We start from the raw sequence: 17,449 nt of genomic DNA, 5'->3' as shown, positions 1-17,449 counted from the left end.
AATACAATGGAGCTTTACATTTCAGGAAATGCAGATGTTGAAAGAACAATTTTGTTTGACGCCATTCTACAGTAGAAGTGTCATGGACGCCGTATTGGTTGGACCTCTTGTTGTTATGTATATTTACACTGGTATCAAAAACACCGTTGTTAAAAATGAGTGTTTGCTGGAATGGCTGTATAGGGCCTGAGAGGACCCTGGCAATGTGGTTCTCCCACAGATACAAAAGCACTTACACAACAGACTGTAAGCCCAAAACCGTGCTGCCTTGAGAAGGCCACAACTCCTGTTTAGACTGCACTTCCCTACTCCCAACCCTAGATGGCGACCCAATCAGGTCCTTACCCCCACACTTTTTTTGCTGACAGTTCCAATAGTTCATGTTCTGTCATGCTCTGCACTTTTACAGTATTGTAATTAAGTCTAGAAATCATGTTGTTGCATTTTTTCGCAGCTTGAATTTGACATATTAGACTCTTACCAAGTTACATTTAACCAGTGGTGGAAAAAATACTCAATTGTCATACTTGAGTGAAAGTAAAGATACCTTTTAATAGAAAATAACTCAAGTAAAAGTCAATGACCCAGTAAAATACAACTTGAGTAAAAGTCTAAAAGTATCTGGTTTTAAATGTACTTCAGTACAACGGCGGATAAAGTACTCCTTTCTCATACTTGAGTAAAAGTAAATGATTTAAATTAAATATATTATATTAAGCAAATCAGACGGCACAATTTTTTTTACTTAAAAAAAAAATACAGACAGACAGGAGCACACTCCAACACACTCTTTTTGTTTAGTGAGGTCGCCAGATCAGAGGCAGTAGGGATGACAACCATATTGCGGCCCTGCCTGAGCATTTGAAATGCAACAAGTACTTTCGGTTGTCAGGAAAAATGTATGGGAGTAACATGTACATATTTTCTTTAGGAATGTAGTGGAGTAAACATTGTCACAAATAAAAAGTAAACTACAGATACCCCCAAAACATACTTAAGTAGTAATTTTGCTTAAGTACTTTACACTACTGCATATAACTAACAACACAAGGCATTTGGCTCAGGGAAACAGTGTCTTTATTGTCAACATATGGCAACTCTGCTTTACTGGAGAGAAGCCATCAGATGTTACTTTAGAAACATTATCTGGACTGAAACTGATCAATTTACAAATGCATCTAATCAAACCCTCATAATGCCAGATGTGAGAAAGAACGATACATTAAGTTACATTGAATAATAATTAGTGAAACAGCAGGTGGGTTATAGACTGATCGTTGTAACATAATACATCTGAGTTATCGTGGTTGGAAACTGGAGGCTGTCTGACTGTGCAACAGAGACTTTAGCTCGACTGAAAAATGTATGTTGTGTCGCGGGTCTCTGTATCAGGTGATTGTCCGTTGCTCACCTGAGTCTCACTGACTGACTGTATGTATAAAACTAAACCAAAAAGACATGCTACAGTATAACCCACCCACGATCATCACCATAGTAAAAATAGGCTCAGTATTGTCTCATAGGGCCTCTCATAATAATGATAATAGGCCGTGTATCCAATCTCTTACTACCTCTGATCAAATTCACATAATCTTATGTAAATTTGGATTTGAATAATCCCATCTGCATGATCATTATTAGTGTGATCAGAGAAGTCAATAGGAGGATGAGAAGAGAACAGTCAAAATATAGCAGGCTGTAGCTTCCTCAAGGCATCATATAGAACCCATGATTACTATTATTACAAACTGCACATGGAATACCACAAGTACTGTATCATTCACACAATAGAAAAAACATGACCGATTGGTTGGTTTTCCAAAGGTTCATGTTATGATGATGACTGACATGGGAGACTATTTAGCGATTTCCTGTGAATGAATGGTTGGTAGAAAATGCTTTTAAAAACATTCCATTCTCAGAACCTTCAGAGAGTTCTTATGTCAGAGGGAGGTGGATGGCTGTATCTGATGTTATCCCAAAGTTATGTTTTGGTTGTATTAAAAACCACAGGGCTTGAGTAACCTGTAGGCCATATTTAGCATTACTTTCAGTGTTAAGTGAAAAGTGCAATGATCATTTCGGCAGAATTCCATTCCCCCCCATCATTCATTGCTTTCCACGATTTCCATCCAAGGGAGGGCAGGTCTGTGTGTGGGACAGAAATGTCAAATATAAAACAAGGGATTTTTTACACAAATCTTCCTATTTGTTGCTGTACAATTTCCCACACTTATCCCTGCAAACAAAAGTGTCCATAGGACGTCCCCAGAACGTCAGGACATTGTGTCATGGTCTTGTGTTTTTTGTCTACTTCCCGGTTATCGGAACCTATTTGTAATGTTCCCTATTGGACATCAAATGACCTTATTATAAAGTTATACTACATCAACCAAACGGATCCGTACTGAACGTCCCCTTATCGTCCTGATGTTAATGTTTGAATATTTCTCAATATGTTCTCAGAACGGCAGTGGAATAACATTTAGCCAAAACCCTAAAAGGGGCCTAATGGCAATGTTGCTTAGGACGTCCCTGTTTGCTGGGATATACTATGAAGTACTTTATTCATATTAAAAGAGAAGAGGGTTGAGAGGGGTATTGGTAGAAACCAAAAAGTGCTTCAATGCATGGTCAGATCCGGTCCAATCCAGTCCCAAACTCAGAGAGGCGGGGGAGCGGGCCTTAGCGGGCTCTCGGACGACAGCAGTACGGTGGCAGTAGTTAGAATGTTCAATGTTCCAGAATGTTCTAAAATATTCCAGAGAAACGGCGGCGCTACACACTGATCCATGATGGTTTAGCCCATGATTCACAGGAAGTAAAACAAATAAAACAAGCTAACAAACACACAAAGCAACAAACAAACAGCTCAACAGAAACCTCTGGAGCCGAGTGAGATCATCTGTCTCAGTCATGTGTGTGTGTGTGTGTATATATATATATATATATGAGGGGTCTATTGGCCCAGTGAAGGTCTAATCCTGGGAGCGGGGACAGGTCCATACTGTTTCAGACTGTGTGGAGATGGGTGAAGGTGGGTCACTCACACCTTAGTACAACCCCCATACTATAGTCTTATGCATGTCTGTGTGTTTTGTGTTTTTTACTTGGTTTGCTCGTGTTTGTGTGTATATGTTGGTCAGCCAGAGTGTGCCTGTGTATTAGTATCTGTAAAATGGTCTGGGGGCTTCAGTAATATGTTGGTCAGACATGTAGCACTTCCATACTGTAGTCCTCTGTCTCTGTGTACTGGGAGGAGTTTGTATCAGACTGGGTGAGGGCCAGAGCCTCCTTGTGCTCCAAACTGGGCTCCATGAGGGGCAGCTTCTCGAACACCTGCTTTTTACACATCTCTGGGCGGTTCTGGACGTAGATCACCCGGTTGTAGGCCTTGAGTCTCCTCCACAGCTGGATGTAGACTTTACACTGGACGTACATGAAGACCAGGCCACCCGTGAAGCCGATGGCTACCACCACCAGCTTGGTCCAGAATGGCCACTCCAGGATACCTGGGGTTAGAGTCAGAAGAGCGAGAAGAAAGAAAGAGGGAGGGAGAGTAAGAGAGAGGCATTGCCAACAGTCACAAATATTTATATGCTTATCTAGGATGCAGATGCTACAAGAGATGGAGGGTGAAATAATTGGATGAGTTCTACCATGAAGAGGAGAGGAGGGTAAAGAAAGGGAGGGTATTGTACTATAGGAAGGAGGAACAGGAACTAGGCTCTATCTTAATTCCTCTTTCTGCAATTCCTTGCGTCCTATCTCCTCACCTCCTTCCCAAACAGATTGGAGAAGAAGGTCCAAGGTCTCTCCACTCTGGCCTTCTCCAATGCGTTTTAAAAACATTTAACATTTTAGTAGGCACTCTTATCCAGAGCAACTTACAGTTAGTGCATTCATCTTAATGTAGCTAGGTTAGACAACCACATATCACAGTCAAAGTACATACAACTTTTCCTCAACAAAGTCAGTGCTGGGGGGAGGGCAAAGAGGGAGGATGACAGGAATCAAGGTAAGATTCAATTAGAAAAAGCCCTATACACCAGAGCCCAGTCTCACAGGAAATTACACAAAACATGGTTAACGGTCAAAGGTGAAAAGTTTACCTGGGATTCTTCCGGCTGCATGGGTGAAGAGATTGCCATTACAATGTATTACCAGTGATAGACAGATAGACAGAGAGGGTGGAGAGTTTATAACTCAGTTTATCATGCACTTATACTGCTTATTCACTTACACTGGTGAAAAGAGAGTGGGTCTCTATCCCCTCCCCCCACTCCTCTCTCTAGCAGTACAACAGCTGAAAGGGGAGCTGAACTTCCTGATCTAGCCTTGGTTTCAATTCTCCTCACTAGGAAATGCGACTGAGATGGAGATTTTTTTGGAGGCGTGCTTTGACGTGGGTGTCTTGTGTATGTGTTCGAACGTGGGAAGCGTTTTGTCTTTTTACTCTGCCAAAACAGTGCACAGTTACAGTCACTCACCCTTCTAGACAACTTGAAACAGTCTAACCAGGTCTTGTGTCTGGAAGTAGCCAAAACTACCTAGAAAGATAGGCAACATCTTTTGCCAATTAGCTTCATCCGGATAGCCTATCTATGGGGCTAGTTAGGGACCGTCAATACATTTCACAATGTAAATGGAACAATATTTTCATGTTGCACACCTTTTAGTTGTTTTATTAAACGCTTTCAATATTTGTATATGCATTTCTACAATTTAGAGTTGGTTTGAGGTTAAGTCATTGAAATGTGGAACTATTGACATTTTAAAATATTGTCCCATGTACATTGTGTAATTTACTGATGTTCCCTAACTAGCTCCATAGGGATATCGAATTTCGGACAATTTTGACCATGGGCATTACAATCGGATGCTCTTAGAATTGATGATTACTTGGATGATGCCAGCTGTGGGCATGTGGGCAGGATTGAAATAAACCAATTTCAAGGAAAACTGTTACGTTACCCTTCATTCAGTGACATACCATTTTTTCCTAATTATCTCACAAATCTCTGTTTTGAATGAGACTGACTATATTTTGTATATTTCACACTAGAATACATGTTTCTGACTAATATCATAGACTGTTTTCTCCCGAAGAAGTTGTTTATTGCCTTCAGTTGCTCTTTACCAGACCCAGAAAAACAGTTCTAATTGTCTTGCACCATGCTGAGAGTGCTGTCTACCAAATGACTTGATGTGATAAGAGAGAGATAAAGAGAGAGATACAGTGGGTACTTACTCATTATAACAAAGAAATATCACAAACACTGACTTTAGATTTATAATGATCAACACAACATGACAATCTGCATGAACGGGCCTGACCCGAGAGTAGGGAAAGGGGATACCTAGTCAGTTGTACATTTCTTCCACATTTAACCCAACCCTTCTGAATCAGTGCGGGGGGCTGCCTTAATCTACACCCACTTAATCTTAACTGACATCTATGTCATCGGCGCCCGGGGAACAGTTGTTGTTGGGGGTTAACTGCCTTGCTCAGGGGCAGAACGGCAGATTTGTTTCACCTTGTCGGCTCTGGGATTCAAACCAGCAACCTTTCAGTTACTGGTCCAAAGCTCTTAACCGCCAGGCTACCTAGAGAGAGAGTGTGTATGTGTGTGACGTTGTACTGTACTAGAGTTGTGTGTTGTGGTGCTTTGGCATGTTATGACTGTGTTGAGTGAAGGGTGTAATGGGGTTTTTGCCATGCAGTGAAAGTATTTAAGGGTGTGCAGTGTCCATTCTGAGGGGTGTTGTGGTGGTTTTGGTGCCTGTGATGACCTGTTCTGATCTCGTCTGCAGTGCGGTCAATGAGCACGTAGAGGGACCACACCACGCAAGTTATGGCGATGACATGGAACGTCACAGAACACAGGATCTTCCTCCTCTCACTAGACGTCATCTGGAGCTTCTCCCACTGAGAGAAAGAGGGGAGGGAGGGAGGGAGGGAGGGAAAAACAAAAGAGTTTAATTCAGATACACACACTTAAATATCCATTGTGTTCTCTCGGACAGGGTTTGGGCGATTGACCATCAATGGACTATGAGCAGTCTGGCAGAAAGTGCTCGCATGCCCCTCTTCACAAGCTGCTTAAGCGAGTGCTAAATATTTGATGGCCATCATTCTGTCTGTGTTATGTGGATCATTCAGTCACACACGGATGCTGGTTAACTATTTATCAGCTGTCCAGTACTACTCAACCTCTTATAGATCCAACACACTGGACTGGTTCTTTATTGATCCATGAAACCCATTGAAATCAATGGTCAAAGTCAAATACATGACGAAGGGTTTTGCTACATTATACCTCCTGAATATCAGATGCAATCTCTCAATAACCTTCATAGATGTCAACATGCTTTGAAATGATTTATGACAAACATGAAATTAATGTAGACAATTTATTGGCATTGATTCGAGGAAAGGGAGAGATGAGAGTGGAGGGGACAAATTAGTGAATAGGAAGAAGAGGAGCAGGGAGGGAAAGTGGACTTCTCTTCCCATCCACTGTTCCTTGGCAGAAAGGAGGTATAGATCTGTCTTCCTTGGCGATAGAGCCCAGTGTGCCAGTCCTATAAACCAATATCCTGGCACCATGACTTCCTGAATAATGCAACATTTACAGAGGAACAGAAGAAGATAATAAAGACACTTCATCCTGATGGAGAGGAGAGAGGAGGAGGAGGAGGAAGAGGAGGAGGGTGAGAGATGATGAGGAGGAGGGGGAGAGAGGAGGAGGAGGAGGGAGAGAGAGGAGGAAGAGGAGAAGGAGGGAGAGAGAGAGGAGGAGGGAGAGAGAGAGGATGAGGAGGGAGAGAGAGAGGAGGAGGAGGGAGAGAGAGAGGATGAGGAGGAGGGTGAGATAGGAGAGAGGAGGAGGGTGAGAGAGGAGAGAGAAGGAGGAGGAGGGGGAGAGAGGAGGAGGAGGGTGAGAGAGGAGAGAGAGAGGATGAGGAGGAGGGGGAGGAGGAGGAGGAGGGAGAGGAGGAGGAGGGGAGAGAGAGGAGGAGGGAGAGAGGAGGAGGAGGAGGGAGAGAGGAGGAGGAGGAGGGAGAGAGAGGAGGAGGAGGGAGAGAGAGGATGAGGAGAAGGAGGAGGAGGAGGGAGGATGAGAATTTGGCCTGGTTTCCATGATATTGTACTGAATTAACCCAGAATCTAAATTAACCTGATAACTATTAACAGAATTTAAGTGCTTTTGTTCAGTTTATCATTTTAATTAAAATGTTGAATCTGCAAGCGTTAAAGATTGATAAATGCCTTAAATAAGACTGTATCATGTCAAAATCACTCGAAACCAATTGCAAAAGCCGAAAACCCAATGTCACGCTACTCTTATCAGTATTAGATCATTAAAACAGCTTTCTGTCTTGTCGGTGTCTTCGAGTTGGACTCACATCTGCATGTTCTGGTCACAGTCATCTCTGGGAGTGTAGAACTAGAACAGAATGAGTGTAGTATGCGCACCCCTCACCCCCACAAACACACACGCACACACACACCTTTAGTCTCACCTTGCGAAGGGGTTTGAGCTTGGTCTCCATGATGAACTGGTACTTGCAGAGTTCACAGCAGCGTGTGTCTGAGGACTTGATCCACTGCTGCAGGCACGCCTGGTGGACGAAGCGTAAGCTGCCTGTACAGTTGCACGGTGTTATCAGTGGGCTGTCATCGTCTCCTTCGCAGTGACAGATCCTACAGAAAGAGACACAGACACAGATTAGTAGACCATAGCAGATACTCAGACAACAGACAGTCTCTAGACAGTTACTGATCCAGAGTTAACACACTCTCAGTGACCCTAGAGGAGTATACAGACAGGACTCCAGAGGCACAATACAGCCCAGACAGAGACACAACTCAGTGATGTTAGCAGGAAATGTAGATATCAGAGTCTATATCAGACACAGACAGACATACTGATCACATCTGAACTAATAACACAACCCCAACACAGAGACTATGTACCCAAGAGGAAACTCAATAATGACAAACTAATGTAATTATTCCCAAATCAACTTCACAGTCATGAATCATTTGCTGTTTTCTGAGAGACATGGGTGTGAGGTGTCATAATACCCATAAAACTGGAAATTGGAAATGATTCCAATAATTTTCCCACCATTAATTTTCCCACATGGGATTTTAGAAACAGTTAAAATAAGGGCTGTGTTTTGTGTAGGTTTACCCTGGTGTGATGTTTTGATAACCATGTACATCTCTCTCAGACAAGGTGACTTCTAAAATCCCCTATGGGAAAAAGGAATGGTGAAAAAACGATTGGAACCATTTCCCTGTTTGACCGCTATTATGACTCATACTGTGGTAATCATCCATAGGGAAAGCCTAGAATGACATGTATAATTTGTTACAGTATGGCTTACTAATACAACAACTTAAAGGTCTTTTACATCAGCAGCATTCAGCGTTGAGGGGCATGAGATCACTATAGTGACTCTGCGCACACACACGCCCCTCTATTGAGAATTCTGAGCATTCACACACACACACACCATACACGTTCAATCAAATATCTACTCCTTCACAAGAAAGGTATATTTCAGGGAACCAATCAGATCTGTAACATTGCACCTCTTCTCTCTACCAACTTGCTTCTCTGTCCGGTCTCTTTCTCTCACGCTGTCTCTGTCTCTCTCTTTCTCTCCCTCCTCACCAGTAAATCAGATCTGTGGTAGCTGCTGCCAGTGTTGCAGGTGTACATAGTATGGAAACTACGAGTAACCTCCACTGAGTGTGTGTGTGTGTGTGTGTGTGTGTGTGTGTGTGTGTGTGTGTGTGTGTGTGTGTGTGTGTGTGTGTCAGGAGAGAAATAAGAGAAGAAGCAGGAAGTGGGAAGTGGGGGAAGGGAGGAAAATCGATGGAGAGAAAAATTGAGAGAGAGAGAGAGAGAGAGAGAGAGAGAGAGAGAGAGAGAGAGAGAGAGAGAGAGAGAGGAGGGTGGGATTAGACTCACTGCTGAAAATGCAGAGTAACTTGTAAGGGCAGTCAATACTCTCCACACACACACCCCTGCCCACACCCACACCCACACACACCCATCCCCACAATCTGACAGGCTAATATAAAATGAGAGCAGAGAGCAGGAGCACAAGACGATTGAAATTTCGGGCAAATGTGGCCTTTGTCAGAATACTGACCTTGCCCTCTAACAGAGCTGAGCCGAAACAGAACAAAGACAGACATGAATCCTCAATGAGCCTGCTTCACAACACAAGGCTACAAAAAGTCCTGGCTGATTTGAAATAGGAAAATATGAGGTGGTTTTATGTGAAACAGAATATGACTGTGTTGAGTAAAGGGAGCTATTGGATAAAGTGGTTTTATATAAAACAGAATAGGATTGTGTTGAGTAAAGGGAGCTATGGGACAAAGTGGTTTTATATAAAACAGAATAGGATTGTGTTGAGTAAAGGGAGCTATGGGACAAAGTGGTTTTATATAAAACAGAATAGGATTGTGTTGAGTTTGGGACAAAGTGGTTTTATATAAAACAGAATAGGATTGTGTTGAGTAAAGGGAGCTATGGGACAAAGTGGTTTTATATAAAACAGAATAGGATTGTGTTGAGTAAAGGGAGCTATGGGACAAAGTGGTGGTAATTCTCTGGCAGAAAAACCAACCACTGTAGTTGAGATGGTCACAGTTTGGTTTAAAATATATTGCCCTTTCTCTCACCCAATACGGTTGGCTTCACTTCAAAATGAATGTAAAATGAAGGCATAATTTGTGTTCAAACAGAGTAGAGTTCAATTCCTTGAAGATTAATACTTAACATGAAACTAGTGATTTTCCTCAAGGCCTAAAGACACTTGAAAATTACCTGCCATTGTAATTTACTGACAAAGCTTCTTAGTTGTTCTTGACAAGTGTTATAGAGCCATATTACATTGAACTACAATGAAAACAGCATTTTGCATGATATTCAGTGAGAATAAAATAACAAAACAGAGCAGAAAAGAATAAAGGAATGAACAGAGACTGAGAGCACAGCAGGGTTTAGAAATAAGTTGGTCAAAGGAGTGCCTCTAGTCTGATCATAACCATGAGGTCGATCACACACACACACACACACACCTTGGTTAAGGGGGAGGTGAGTGTAGCGAATCAGTTAGGAGGTTAATGAGTTTGATCTGCCCAAAGCCTCACAAGATTAAACGACAACATGAACAAAGGAGGAGTCGAGGTGGTGGAAGATGGAGTTGGATGGCGGAGTAGATGGAGGGATAAAGAAGAGGTGGTGTTTATTGCTGGGGTCAGTTGTTGTGGTGTGTTTGTATGCAGCTCTGCAAAGCAAGTTGATTCCCTCAATCCGTCTCACTAATTTAGAAGAGTTAACGAGAGATTATAATCAACACGTACCACACCAGACTGAGTCCATAATGGTATTCGTAAAGTATGTGTACCAGTATTCAGATGTGTGAGACAGTGCTTTAGCAGATGACTGAGAGCTGTTCCTAAGCTCTCTGTTGATTGGCAAATAAATTGGCTGTGTTGGTGGACATTTTATGCACTGCTGGCTTGCTGGGAATATTACAGAAACAGGGATTACTGTGCTCCGTCAGCCAGAACACGTCTTGTTGAGCAGAGATAGTGAGATGGCAGGTGCCAGAGAGTATCTCGACGTGGAACACATTCAAATGCCAGCGAGAAACACGGGTTAAAATGATGATGGAAACCGGATGATAGAGAAACAAAGATAACGTCTGTGTATTCCTGCAGAGATGTACCATCTTCATGTGACCTACATTGTCACGGCAAAAGGATCTTGCAGTAACAGGATTTGAACGTTTAGTCCATAACGTTGCTTGATCAGTGGTTAGGCTATTAGATGGGTTTATGTCTACGTGAAAAGTGCAATACTGTTAAAACTATCATGTGTTAGTGTAGGTTTTCAGTGAGTTTATGGAAATCAAGAAGCTCATCTGCATTTCCTCATCTGAAAATTCTCAGCATCAAATTTCTGCCTCTCCAACTCCCACTGTACTGATATCTCTTGCAACACATTTGTGCTGGCTCGATTTCTGATCATTTCCTCTTGTTCAGGTCGACTCAAACCAGGGAGAGCCACTCCAATAATGTGTCAGAAAGATTGTTTTATTAGGTTAATAGCCAGGACAGAACAGAACAGAGCAGAACAGGAAGGATTTGGATAAGTGGTGATCTCAGTCCATCAGGGTTGGATGTCAATTCCATTTAAATTCCAGTCAATTCAGGAAGTACACTGAAATTCCAATTCCAATTCTCTTCAATGCTTTTCAATGAGGAAAATGTGTAATTGGAATTTGGTTTACTTTCTGAATTGCCTGGAATTAAATTAGAATTGTCTCAACCCTGCAGTCCATGTGTGCGTCCCAAATGGCACCCTATTCCTTCTATAGTGCATTACTTTTGACCAGGGTGCATAGGCCCATATAAAGGGAACAGGGTCCAATTAAAGCTCCTTGGGCTCCCGAGTGGTGCAGAGGTCAAAGGCACTGCACCTCAGTGCCAGAGGTGTCACTACAGACACCCTGGTTGGAATCCAGGCTGTATCACAACCGGCAGTGTTTGGGAGTCCCATAGGGCGGAGCACAATTGGCCCAGCATCGTCCGGGTTTGGCCGGTGTAGGCCGTCATTGTAAATAAGAATTTGTTCTTAACTGACTTGCCCAGTTAAATAAAGGTTATTTAACCTCTGACTCTACAGGAAGTACAGAGCAGTGGCGGTCGGTGACATTTAAGATGAGGGGGGACAATATATTTTTTTTATGAGCATGGTCTTATTTCTATTACAGCATATTGGATGACTGTCATTCATATTCTATTCACACAGCTCAATATAACATCGATAGGTTTAGGCTACTACATGATACTCACCTTTTCCCTGCACCCATCATGAGGTTGCTACACCCTAACTTGGCCTATGAATGAACGTATACAGGTCAAGATACATTTTTAGTAATCAAGGTGGCAGACAGTGACACATTCAATACCACCTTGCACACTCTTGCCTGCATCTATCAGTTGCAAACAAGAGTTTCTATTGGACAACATTCTGGTATGATTATCCCAGTTTCTTTCCGTTTTCTTTTGTTTAAGAAATGTTTTTCAACAGAATCGGCGGAATGAATACACCCCTGATCACATGCAGACACAGTTAACTTTCTTAGCAGCCACATACAAACAGCATGATAATTTTTGCTCATTGTATAATTCCTTATCGTATCTACGCGCTCTCCTCCTCTCACCTTTTCCCTTCAATTGTGGACTTCAGTGCACAACACATCAGTTGTCTGTGACCAGGCGAAACAACCTTTCCAAATCAAACCTTCAAATCATTACTGCTACACACAGCCTACATCGTTGTCAGCATATTAGCTCACATCATAGTCAACATAGCTACTAGAACTAACGCGTTAGTAAACCCACTACAATCATGCAGTGCGGTGTACATTCAGCAATCAGTTTAGCAGTTACACCGGCGGGCCCCGGTGAAATAATACCAAAAGCTTACCTTGATTTGGAAGAGGTTCCAGTGTTGGATAGCCATAGCCAGCTAGCTAATATAGCATCCTCCACTGTTTGAGCCTGGTGTTTGAGTAGGCTAAACTAGCTAGCTGCATTCGCTAGCTAAGTGAATATACAACAAAATATAGCTAGCCCTCTTTCGCTCCATCTCTCTAGCTTCTCCTTCATTTTTAAAGAAATGAATTTGTTCAAAACTGCTCCACTATTGTCATTCTCTCTCTTTGAGTCAACTACTCACCACATTTTATGCACTGCAGTGCTAGCTAGCTGTAGATTATGCTTTCAGTACTAGATTCATTCTCTGATCCTTTGATTGGGTGGACAACAGTTCATGCTGCAAGAGCTCTGATAGGTTGGAGGACGTCCTCCGGAAGTTGTCATAATTACTGTGTACATCTATGGAAGGGGGTGAGAACCATGAGCCCCCTAGGTTTTGTATTGAAGTCAATGTACCCAGAGGAGGACTGAAACTAGCTATCCTCCGCCTTCACCATAGTGCTTCACTACAGAGTGCTGTTGAGGCTACTGTAGAGCTTCATTTCAAAACAGTGTGTTTTAATAAATTATTTGGTGACACGTGAATATATTTAGTATAGTGTTATCTAAAAAGGATAACTTTTTAAATAATTCACTGAGGAGGATGGTTCTCCCCTTCCTCCTCTGAGGAGCCTCCACTGGTACAGAGGAGGAGTGATAAATCAGAACACCTTCATCCAAAAGCACTTGCTCCCTCTCGCCCTTCCTTTTTGTCTTTCTCTCTCCTCTGTCTGTCTCTCTTCCCCGCCACCACCACCCCCACCATGCCTGCTGTCTCTGTGGATAACCAGCAAGCTAATTATTTAAATTCTATTTTTCAATTTAAAAATAAAATAAAGCCACACAAGCATACTTGGAGAGTAGACCACAGTGTGACTGACCATTCCATTCCAGCTAGTCCTTGATCGCACAGGAGGGATGGGCAGGGCTCTACCATGTCATATCACAGGAGGTGTAGGCAGGATCCAGCCATGGAATTGCATGTGTCTCTACCACATCACGGGACGGGGGTGAGCAGGAGGAATCTACCATTTCACAGCACAGGGGGGTCACAATCCAGGAATCACCCACCTGCAGCAGTCTCCGGACAACGAATAGGGTGAGAGCGGGCCTGGCGTGAGAGGCTCCATTTTGTCAGAATGGGCAGGTGACGAACACCGGTCTAGAATTGAAAAACAGTCCAGATCGCTGTCTTCGTCCATGTAGCAAAGGGGGGCTGCCCCAAGCGGACCCGAATCCCCGCTTCTGGCACCACTTCCTGGGGCTCCAGCCCCTGTCCAAGTTCCGGTCTTTCCCTGGGGGATCTCAAACACATCGTCATCCCCCAGGAGGCCATCTGTACCCCCCAGGGGAGGCTCATTGCCCCCCATTAGGGTGCTGGAGGATTTGGTGATGTGGAGGCGGGAGGCATAGCTACCCAGCTCAGAACACTGTAGACTGGCAGAGGTAGAGGAGCGAGAGAAGGGGAGGAAGAGGCGGAGGAGTTTGGAGCTGGGCGTTAGGTGGGAGTTAGGAGGTGGTGGAGGAGGAGGAGTGACGCCAGAAGAGTGAGGTTGGAGGCAGTGTTCGTGGGTGAGGTACTTGTAGTTGTTGGTGAATGAGGGAACGAGGTGAGGGTGTGTGCGTGGGGAAGGGAGGATGGTTCGAGGCCTGGTGTGTGAGTGTGGCTGCTTTGCCGTTGAACATCTTGGACTTCTGGTCCGTGTTGGGTTGTTTAGGTTTTACATCCAGCTCTCCTTCAGAACAGGTCCGGTCTACGAAGTGCAGTCCGCTACAGAGGCTGTCCATGCGCTGGCCCACATCGTTCAGAGAGTGAGAGAACTTCAGCGTTCCGTTGACGGTGGAGGGGCGGAGCAATGAAAGCCATTCCGTCCCGAAGGAGAGCCCGCCCCGGCCTTTGGAGAGCTTGAAGGCTGGGGGGGTGTCCAGGCAGAGTGTTGTCACAGAGATGTCCCCTCCTGACCCCTGAGAGATTTTGCTGTTGGAGTTCATCAGAACCACAGTGGTCTGCAAAGGCTTCTGGTAGCCCTGGTCTGGAGATGTGGCGGCAAGGCTGTGTGTGAGGGATCGGAGGGATGGAGGTTGGAGGAGGAGAGAAAGGAAGGGATGGTCGGGCAGACGATAGCAGAAAACCAGTACAGGAGAGAAGGAGAGATGAGTAGAAAAAATATATATGAAATGAAACAAAAGGCCAGCATGCTTCAAACAAAACATATAAAGGAAAGGATGGAGAGTTATATCAGGGAAACTCCCTCCCTGACCTTGCACAAAGGGGTTGGCATAAAGCAGAACACCATTTCTGGACAATAAAGTATTATTCTTCAGTACAGTGTAGTACTTCTCACTGCCATCTCTAGCTCTCATCTATTCTGTTTAGCATCAGACAACACCATCTGTAACCCATCTGGCACCTTGCTTTCACGCTGCATACAATCAACTAAATCAACTAAACATGGGACTGCTAAGATCCAGCTCGGAGTAAACCCTCAGCAGCCCAAAGCATTTGAAGGATGTACACCAGCAGATGTCATGGTTGGAGGGTTAAAGGTCAGGGGTTCAGGGGTTAGAGTTTAAAGGTTATTGTTTAAAGGTGTGTGTACAGTACCTGCAGATGTCCTGGTTGGAGGGGGTGACCGATGACCGTGAAAAGCTGCAGGGGGCGTTGACGGAGGTGGGACTCCCCGCCTGAGGAAGAGAGAGAAAGTTAAACACAAATATAATTCCGATTTGTCTCATCGGCATCACCAGAAAAATAGTAACATTGGGCTTCATTAACAATAAAGAGAAAGAGCTGGCCTCCGATTAGGTCTGTATCTTCCTCAGATAGCAAGCCGTTAGCTAGCTAGCAAGGGTATTTTCTGAGACTGCCAATGGAAATATCTCCAAGGTTAGAGAACTAGCAAATAGCTTATGTAGAACTTAATCCAGTCTATATTACTACACTTACCCAGAATGCATCATAAAGATGGCATGTACTGACGCACAGCGTGATAAAAACAACAACCACACTGACAGAGTCCAGGAGATAAAAGGGATTCAGAGCTGTCAAGAGTGCCGACCAAACTCATACAAATATACACAGTACAGCTGGCTGTTAGTTCACATTACATTACCACTAGCTGGCATCTGACGGAATTATTTCAAACGGCAAAACATTTGAAAAATCAACAACTGGAAAACCAGTTTCAAAATCTAACGACTTCTGCAGATACTCGTATTTTCAGTTGGTCGGATTATTAATTGTCTGTTAATTTAACGGTTGAGCGTGAGTGTTAAAACATTTTCCATAGACTCAATGAAGTATTTCAAAACTGCCACACGAGGATTTCAAACGATCATGGTCATGGCGTGAATACTCTATACCTCACTAAAACACTCATTAGCAGCACTGGTGTGGTAGTAACACATGGGATCAGAAATCCTTTCCTCTATAACCTTGGTGTAGCCTTATGCTCAGTGGTAGTAGAGGTGTGTTGTAATATTACGTGTCCCGGTACATCTGGTGTAGAGAATAGAAGCTCTGCAGTCAGAGGCGGCAGGTAGTCTTGTGGCTAGAGCGTCGGGCCAGTAACCGAAAGGTTGCTGGATCGAATCCCAGCGCTGACAAGGTAAAAATCCCACTGTTCCCCGGTCATTGTAAATAAGAATTTGTTCTTAACTGACTTGCCTAGTTAAAAAAAGGTTATATTTAATAAATAAATCAAATCAGACGCCTCCCAGGTCTCTACTATACACCATCCACTAATTACCTATTGACTACATCTGTAACTAAAGGGCAATTTATAGCTCAGGGGTTGGATGAGATCAATAAATTATTCAATGAATTCAACTCCACCTTCTCTCTCTGCCTGTCAATCCAAGGGCTTTACTTACCAAAGCAAGTGAAGTGGAAAATAAACAAAAGTGAAATAAACAATAAAAATGAACTGTAAACATTACACTCACAGATCCTAAAGAATAAATACATTTCAAATGTCATATTATGCAGTGTTGTAACAATGTGAAAACAGTGAAAGTACAAAAGGGAAAATAAATAAATATAAATATGGGTTGTATTTACAATGGTTTATGTCCTTCACTGGTTGCCCTTTTCTTGTGGCAACAGGTCACAAATCTTGCTGCTGTGATGGCTGTGATGGCACACAGATATGGGAGTTTATCAAAATTGGGTTTGTTTTCAAATTCTTTGTGGATCTGTGTAACCTGAGGGAAATATGTGTATCTAATAGTGTCATACATTTGGCAGGAGGTCAGGAAGTGCAGCTCAGTTTCCACCTCATTCTGTGGGCAGTGTGCACATAGCCTGTCCTCTCTTGTGAGCCAGGTGTGCCTACGGCAGCCTTTCTCAATAACAAGGCTATGCTCACTGGGTCTGTACATAGTCAAAGCATTCCTTAAGTTTGGTTCAGTCACAGTGGTCAGGTATTCTGCCACTGTGTACTCTCTGTTTAGGGCAAAGGAGCATTCTAGTTTGCACTGTTTTTTTGTTGTCTTGCCATCTGCGCGCGCGCGCACACACACACACACACACACACACACACACACACACACACACACACACACACACACACGCACACGCACACGCACAACACACACGCACACACACACACACACACACACACACAGCACACACACACACACACACAAGCACACAAACACGCACACGCACACGCACACACACACAGCAAGTGTGTGAGTGTGGCAAAGCAGCCACACTCACACACCAGGCCTCGAACCATCCTCCCTTCCCCACGCACACACCCTCACCTCGTTCCCTCACACACAGCAAGTACTCACCTCGAACTGGACAATTATTAAAAATGTAATGAGACTGACGCGAAGGATATACTGCTTTGTCGAGACAAGTCCAAA

The 17,449-nt window shown here is 43.6% G+C and overlaps 2 protein-coding genes across 10 annotated transcripts in view; both read right to left on the bottom strand.

Moving 5' to 3' along the window:
* Positions 1–1,060: 1,060 nt before the first annotated feature.
* LOC112256249 (E3 ubiquitin-protein ligase MARCHF8) overlaps positions 1,061–17,449 on the bottom strand; it is a 124,372-nt gene continuing 107,983 nt past the window's right edge. For 8 of the 9 annotated variants that reach the window (XM_024429371.2, XM_024429353.1, XM_024429362.1 and 5 more), the window contains 5 exons: positions 15,183–15,262; positions 7,528–7,708; positions 5,794–5,929; positions 4,113–4,127; positions 1,061–3,512 (listed from right to left, as the gene is read on the bottom strand). In XM_024429371.2, the coding sequence (XP_024285139.1) occupies positions 3,208–3,512; positions 4,113–4,127; positions 5,794–5,929; positions 7,528–7,708; positions 15,183–15,262 (717 nt within the window). In that variant the 3' untranslated portion in view covers positions 1,061–3,207. The remainder of the gene's footprint in view (positions 3,513–4,112; positions 4,128–5,793; positions 5,930–7,527; positions 7,709–15,182; positions 15,263–17,449) is intronic. The other variant, XM_024429410.1, reaches the window with a different exon arrangement.
* LOC112256276 lies at positions 13,436–15,108 on the bottom strand. Its single transcript, XM_024429419.2, has one exon. It carries the CDS (start codon positions 14,939–14,941, stop codon positions 14,087–14,089), a length of 855 nt encoding a protein of 284 aa, XP_024285187.1. The 5' UTR covers positions 14,942–15,108; the 3' UTR covers positions 13,436–14,086.

Source organism: Oncorhynchus tshawytscha, linkage group LG01, assembly GCF_018296145.1.
Source record: "Oncorhynchus tshawytscha isolate Ot180627B linkage group LG01, Otsh_v2.0, whole genome shotgun sequence".
In the NCBI taxonomy this organism is placed as follows: Eukaryota; Metazoa; Chordata; class Actinopteri; order Salmoniformes; family Salmonidae; genus Oncorhynchus; species Oncorhynchus tshawytscha.
This window is presented reverse-complemented; position numbering and strand designations above follow the sequence as displayed.

Bases quoted from the DNA above. Each gene is read 5' to 3' on its own strand.
- LOC112256276 (XM_024429419.2), bottom strand. From the start codon at position 14,941: ATGAGAGCTAGAGATGGCAGTGAGAAGTACTACACTGTACTGAAGAAT.